The sequence below is a fragment of the Rhamphochromis longiceps genome, linkage group LG22 (assembly GCF_057381845.1).
Source record: "Rhamphochromis longiceps isolate RC_006_pf linkage group LG22, R_longiceps_female_GT1.1, whole genome shotgun sequence".
In the NCBI taxonomy this organism is placed as follows: domain Eukaryota; kingdom Metazoa; phylum Chordata; class Actinopteri; order Cichliformes; family Cichlidae; genus Rhamphochromis; species Rhamphochromis longiceps.
The window spans coordinates 16131378-16138746 of NC_140577.1; the positions used below are offsets into that span (position 1 = coordinate 16131378).

The 7369-nt window shown below is 41.0% G+C and overlaps 1 protein-coding gene across 2 annotated transcripts; it reads right to left on the bottom strand.

The window, feature by feature from the left end:
- Positions 1 to 559: 559 nt before the first annotated feature.
- Positions 560 to 6914, bottom strand: znf706 (zinc finger protein 706). Of its 2 annotated transcripts, none has more exons than XM_085396856.1 (3): positions 6893 to 6914; positions 1420 to 1555; positions 560 to 1294 (listed from the first exon to the last, which is right to left on the bottom strand). In XM_085396856.1, the coding sequence occupies exons 2-3, from the start codon at positions 1552 to 1554 to the stop codon at positions 1199 to 1201; spliced, it is 231 nt and encodes a 76-aa protein (XP_085252982.1). In that variant the 5' UTR covers position 1555; positions 6893 to 6914; the 3' UTR covers positions 560 to 1198. The 2 variants fall into 2 exon arrangements, with proteins under 2 accessions (XP_085252982.1, XP_085252981.1); XM_085396855.1 differs by lacking the exon at positions 6893 to 6914 and adding an exon at positions 3108 to 3232.
- Positions 6915 to 7369: the final 455 nt, after the last annotated feature.

The window sequence follows — 7369 nt, forward strand, 5'->3', positions numbered from 1 at the left end:
AACATGGCACTGGAAATGATCTCCAGAGATCCACTTTAAAGCCGTTTTCAGGAATGGAATCGAGGCTCACGCCTGGACTTGTTCAAGGTTGTCCTTTCCTCACTTATAGCCCAAAACAGTAGATAATCCCATCTCACTATTGGGAATACTCAGTTTGGTTTAAGAAAAGGCGGTGCCTGGAAAGAGTGGAGCTGGACGCCCACTCGCTCGCTGTAAATCCACGGTAATTGCCCAAGCTAGTCTCACAATCGGACATCGCACAGACTTTGTTCTGCCCAGATTCTGAGTCAAAGACCATTAATCCCGAAGGGCAAACAGGTTCTCACATGCAGCCTCGCTGAGTAATAAGAAAAGAAACAGTCAGGTTTAGAAGGCAGGAGAAAGTAAAAAAGAGACTTTGGAAGGAAGACAATAAATTACTCGGCACAAAATTAAACAACCGACACACAAGCAGAGTGAAGGAACACAGGGACTGTTTGTGATAACATTACCTGCTTAAACACATAATGTATCAGTGAAATTCATCCTTGCCAGAAAACATTATCACACAAAGCAGAGCTACAACAAAGTGAACCTTTAATAAAATGACTTAACAATTCATCATTGGAGCATACATTCATTGGTTTACAATTCATCCAGCAGCTTGGAAATGGCTATCAAAATGTCACTTTTTTTTTTACTGAAACAATTACGAAATTATGATGAATTAAAATGAGAATATGCAGTAATAACCAGGCAGACACGACCGAGGACGATTTACGCTCTGAGCACTTATGGATAAAGATTCACAGTCCCCGTTTCCATTCAGCGCTCAAAGCACTAATTAAGAAGACGAGGTCAGTTTTGTCACCGCTGTAACTTCAGCAAACACTGTGCATTTATCTCGAGCGATCAATCCACCAAAGCTAAAGCGTAAAGAGACAAGAGCGGGCAGCAAGAAATACTCCAATACGCCAGTTTGTTCAGGGAAGCTGAATAAGAAGCCATCTCCTTTTACAACTTTTCATCGTTCACAGGTCGTACAGGTCTGCTGTGACATGTATTCGAAGACGAGCACACCGGACTCGACCCGGCCTGTTAAAGAATTAATAGACAAGTGCTTCATGTTGGTCACGTGAAATCATCCGTTGCTGTCAGACTGAGACGAGAGCAGAGCCGGCACAGGGTTGAAGAGTTTAGTATCCATGTCGACGACCACCTACGCCTCCACTCCCTCTAACTCAGGGGGCAGAGGGGATTTTGGGTGTTTGCTCTCAAAGTGCTGCTTGAAGGTTTTGGGGTCCGGCATCTGAGACTGTGAGAAGAAATGAAACATCCAACAGTTGTTAAAGGAAAGGAGGATTTGGAGGAAAAGGCACTGCATTTGGTTTCAAATATGACTCCCACCCTCATTTGGGAGTTCTGAGGGGTCATACTTACTCTGCACACAGCGCAGGTGAATACGAGCGCTGCCTTGGCCGCCGTCTTTTGATCGTGACCTTTGGCCTTCTTCATCTCCGCCTGCTTCTTGGCGTTTTTCTGCTGGGACTGAATCTTCTGATGCCCTCGTGCCATGCTGGGAATGCAGAGAGAGGAAGATGTAAGGACAGAATACTTATGCATGAGCAATCAGTAAGTAAACAACTAATTACGGTTATTTTTGTGTGTAAGGAGCAGCTTAATAATACCATGTTTGCTCATAAACAATTAGAAAACAGTGATCAATCAAGGACTTCCTTAAATGCAGTTTAGGGTTTAATGCAGCAGTGTCAAACATAAGGCCTGGGGGTCAAAAGAGGCCTGGCACAGACTCAAACGAGCCCACTGAATGGCTTTGGAAAATGTGAAGTATGGCATAAATTTTGGACTTTTAACTGTATTTTAAGTTTCAGTTTTACAGCATTACCTTCACTGATAAACATCACCCTAATGGTCATATTACACCAAATTAAGTTATAGATAAACAATCACATGACATTTTTACGGTCTACTATAGATAGTAAGTAGTTAAACTTCTTTATGCTGACAGAAACACTGATTTCACTGCTTCGGCCCACTTAAGATCAACACGAGCTTTATGTGGCCCACAATGTAAAATAAGTTTGACAGTATTAGTGCACTAAACATTACAAACACTTACCATTGTGATTTTCTCATTTCAAAGAGAAAGTAACTTTCCCCCTTTTTGGGGGACCAGGACCAGGTTTGTCAGCTTTATGCTACAAGGTAATTACATTTTGGCATTTTTACAAGCTTTACAACCAAAGGAACAAGTTTTCTCATGCTCTTACAGGCTTTTAAATGTTGATCTTAGCTTTAATTGACTAGTTTAGCCTGTTCTCTGCAGATCAGATTGTCAGTGAGTGAGAACCTTGCTTGATAACGGTTTGGGTGGATACCAGTAAAGGTTTGGTTATGTAACCAAGATGTCTGTCGAGGCTCATAACTACAGGACAAACAGTCACTGAGTGTGTGGTACCTTTAACCCATAGACCAAAAATAAGGTTCTGCTGAACAACAACACAATGCTGGGCCACAAAAAAAAGCAACAGATTTTATCATTTAGATTGCTTTTAGGGGGCAGAAATACACCCCCCCCCCCCCCCACACACACACACACACACACACTGTGACTGACAGACTGCACTGTGGGGGTCCAGGGACTTGGTAATGTGGCCTTGCTCACTAGACGCTTCCATAAATAGCCCTCTGTTGGTCAGCAATGTTGTGAAGTGTTGTAAAACCACGTTAACGCCATTTTTTTTTTAAACAAGCTGCTCTTTAAAAACTAAGTAGCTCCACTGGTTCCTGTTAGTTAGTCATTAAAAATGGCTAATGTCGGTGATATATTTACTCAGCTCTTACTGCTTTTTGAGGTTTCGTCGTTTGTCTGCTGCTCTCCTCTGTTTTACAACACAATTTGCAAGTTAACGTCACTTTGTCTTCACTAATCCAGCTGCTAGCTGACAGTTGGTAGCGTTTACACTGTACGTGCTATTCGTGTTAGCTTCGCCGACCGGTTTAACCATATGAAGATTTCACTGCTCGCCGGGAGTAGCATTCTTACAGACAAGCTATATACTCTTATATTATAGCGAATAAATGTTTACAGAGATAAGAGCCCTTACCTTTTAAAAATGGGAGTACGTGTCGTTTGCTAGGTGCCTGCACACTCAAATGTGACAGCTGCACAGTTCACACTAACAGGTGAACGTCACGCTCTGTTCATTGACCATGACAAGAGTCGGTAATTATATACTTTCACTGATTTTAGCGACTAAAAATGTTTACTTAAGAGACTGTATTTGGACAAAAATTATAAAAACAAAATACAAGATAAAACATTTTCTCATCGTATATAAAACTGCATTGCGAATTACAGGATAAGGTAATAATCAGTCATTAAAGATATCAGAAGTGCACCTGTGCTCGTTTGTTCATTAAGTATCATTGTAACATAATATACCATAAAAGTCCTCTTCGTGGTCAGCCAAAATTCTTTTTCTGAGATGCAGAAAGTAAAGGAACAGCATACGAGGTTAACCAAATCTAAATAAAAGGTGAGCTGATATGTACAAATATTGAAGGGATCCCTGAATGCACCGTTGTTCAAATCGACGTGCTGAAGACACAGAATGTTGCCACTGTCGCCCCCTAGTGTCTGAATTACAGAGGTACAAGTGTTTAGATCAGTCACTGTAGTTTCATGTACAGGATTCCACACCAACACTGACTGAGAAATCAAGTCAAGCTTTTTGATTTAAACATAATATGATGGGCCTTGAGTTAAAATTCATTGTGTACCCAGTTTTGTATCATTAATACTGATCTTTAGAGCACAAAAGTGCAAATATTACGCTTGGGTTTTCATCTTCATTCATTTATTTTGTGAAAATAAATTTTGTGAAAATGTAAAAGTAATCGTTTCACATAATTGGACTTATTTTATTACCATTAATTAAAATTGGACATTAGTCAAAATTGGACATTATTCCTCTGTACTGACACATGGTAATCTTACTATTGTATACACTGCTCAAAAAGAATAAAATCTTGATGAATGAAATATTCAAATAGAAAATCTTTATTTACAATATTTAATTTGTTGTGAGCAAATGAAGAATAATTATCAACGTCTGCATTTTCAACTCTAAATCATCAACCTTGAAAAGTTTTCCCTGTAAAGTTTTCCCTTAAGCTGTGAAAATTATGAAAATGGGAAGCAGGCGCAGCAATTTATTGAAACATCTGTAAACGCATATGGAAATACAAGATAAAAGGCAGAAACAGTGTTTGTACAACTCCATCGAATTGAATGTCAGTAAGTTGAAGAACAAAGATGTTCATACCAAAGTATGAACATCTTTGTTCTTCAACACAGCCTGAACTCTCTTAGCCAAAATTTCTTGCAATTTCTTGAGGAGTAGTTCTCCAGCTTCTTGAAGGACTCTCATCCAGACCTCATCTATGTACAGTCACAATGATTTCAATCAAACATTTCAGCAGTCTGTAACTCTGTTACCACTGATTTTCAGCCATACTTCCTTCCCCTGAGACCATTTCTGATGAGCCTTCAGTAAACAGATGGATCAACTGAAGGTCCAGATCTATCTGCTGGATTTTCTTCCTGTTTTTTAAGAACACGACTTTCAGATACTGCTCATCTCCTGTAGATTTTTTAGGTCTGCCACTTCTTCTTTGCCCTCCACTTATCCGGGTTCCTCTAATTTGTTGAGGCCACACTCCACACCATACAGAGATATGCCAGGTTTTCAGCTGGTGGTGCTGATGGTGCTATTTTATATATGTCAGGTCAGGTAACACTTCATAATAAGGTCCATCACTAAGGGCGTAATTCACCTGTAATTAAATGGAATTTCAACGCACTTTATTTGAAATAACAATGTAATTATATTTACCTTAAATACTCAAAAAAATAAAAACTCAAATACTTACACTAGAATAAAGGGGTAAGCTGTGATATTTTCATTTTGCTGTAATTATTATGAAGTGTTTCATCACTGGTGTTGTCTCTTCTCTGTGTCTTTCACTGGGATTACAGGTGGATGTTTGCTTGCTACACAAGCAAACAGTTGGTACAGAAAGAGTCCCAAAATCTCCACAGTAAAAGAAATGAGCTCCCTCAGAAAAACACTAGGGGGCCTCTTTGGAGGAGGAACCGGCCGTGCTCCACAGTGAACACTTGTATGATGTGTGGAGGAATTTGTTAGTGTGCCACCAGCGTCCACTAACACTGGAACGCACATGATACCAGGAGTAAAATTTAACATCCTGACGTGTCATCGTAACAATCTCACCTCAAAGGTTTGCTGCACTTTTACATTTATCATACATATTTTAACCACGCAGTGCTATGCAAACACTGCAGCAGCACGGCCTGTACGCACCATCATGTGGTTCACTGTGCTGCATTAGATGTTTATCTCTTCTGTCGTTGACACTGGTCACAGTGAAGCTGTTCACCGCCACTCGTTATTTGACTAAATTCAGCTAATATGTAAATGTTCTGCAACTGCAGTCATCACACGATGGATATGCAGACAAGTTGTCTCGATAACACCAAATTATTAATAAGAGTGTGAATAAAAAAACAGGAAAAAACCTGCTGTTTGTGTGTTTTTGTTCATTTCATCACATTAGAGTAATCCAGCCACTGTGTTTGGGTAGGAGAGAGAGAGGAGGATCTATTTTTATCCACTATCAGGCACTATGGTCCATATTCCTGTTGGAGATCATCTCAACAGGTGTCATGAATTTCTTGAGAGAAATATTATCATTGTGAGAAAAGCCTCCAGCAGGCCTGTTGCGCACCCCCTCCACCTCCCCATACCAAGAAAAGAGAGATAATCTTTTCAGTCTTTTGTGAAAAGAGGGAAATATCTCTCAAGAGAGAAGGATGTGATTATGCTTTGAGAAGGGGGGCAGACAGTAAAAGAAAGAAAAGCGTGTGTAGGGGGTGGGTTGACAAAAGCCACACATTGCTCAGATTCCCCCACCCTGGAGGATGTTGTGCAGGGACTTGCTAGCTTAGGTTTGGGGTGGGGTTCTCCAGCCTTAGGGGCTGTGTGAAAGCAAATCTTCCAGGTGTCAGCTTCAACAGTGGAGGAGAATATTATCTGGCTGTCCATTGTGAGTATGAATAAGCAGGGTTTGCCACAGACAGCAAGAGATGTGTTTTTTTCTCCTCCATTTGGGTCTTCTCCTCCCACCATGAGGGCTTTCCTTCCTCACACCCAGATCATGGTGTAAATTACTTTTTTGCTATGTTGCTGTCAAATGTTTACTTTTTTTGGTTGTTTATACACTTTATACGAGGTTAAGCAGAATTAAGAAGAAAAATAAAAGAGGCTGGCAGCAAAACCGCACACAGAGGGAGAAAGGTCCCCTGTCAGAGGTGAACAAGGCCTCCTTTTCTCCTCTGGAGGCTGTTTAGTGTAGAGGAAGTTGGATTTCATCTTCCCCATTAGCCACTTCCTCTCACTGCTCCCCCTTTCGCGCTTTCCCTTTTTTTCCGAACCAACAGGTTTAGCCGCAGTCCACACCACGGCTCGCATCACTGTGACATGCCACAATGTTGCCAGACCAGTCAGGCTGTACACAAGCGGTGACACAGTCACAACAAATCCACTAGCCGACAACTTTCACTGCTGCTTCAGCAACCCGGCTTTATTGATGTAAACAACACGGGAAGCGCTCGGAAGGTTATTTCACGGCAAGAAAAGAAAGAAGAAAAGAAGAAAGAGACATCAACCCGATTAAAGATTAAACCGCCGATATCAACCCAGTCTGAGGAAACGAGTGTTTCTGTTCATTGTTTCATTAAAACTGATTCCGAGAAATCACATCACAAGGGCATATCATGCCTTCGGGGAGAGGGAAGTTAATTTCTTACCTCCGCGCAGTCACACACGCCTACATCCTCGCAGAGTGCAGCTGAAGGAGAGGTGAGGTCTTGGGTCAGGCAGACATAAGCTGGTCAAACAGAGGCTGATTGTGAAGGTGGTGACAGCTCACCAGCAGCAGCTCTCTGATATTTCAACTGTGACCGTTGGTGAACGGAGTCAGCAGCACTGGAAGGCAGCTTTAGCACAAATTTAAAGGAATTTGTAGTTTATCAGACAAAGCAGATCTTTTTTACGGTCCTGGAAGTTACCAAAATCTGACAATGTGAAACTGAGGTTTGTACATTGCACACGGTTAGTTTAAAGTGCTCTGACAGACTAATTAAAGGGTAGAAAGAGGGTAAGTAAATAGGTTGGAGACTATGGCACACACACACACAAGGACACACACAAAGAAATACTGAAGGATTAAAAAATGAAATATGTGAAGAGCAGTTTATAAGGACAACAAAATGTTTTTATGAAAG

What these genes read in the sequence shown, in the direction of transcription:
- znf706 (XM_085396856.1), bottom strand. Translation starts at nt 1,554, where the DNA reads ATGGCACGAGGGCATCAGAAGATTCAGTCCCAGCAGAAAAACGCCAAG. An exon ending in TCACCTGCGCTGTGTGCAGA is followed by an intron (nt 1,295 to 1,419) that starts GTAAGTATGACC and finishes TTCTTCTCACAG; the next exon opens with TCTCAGATGCCGGACCCCAA.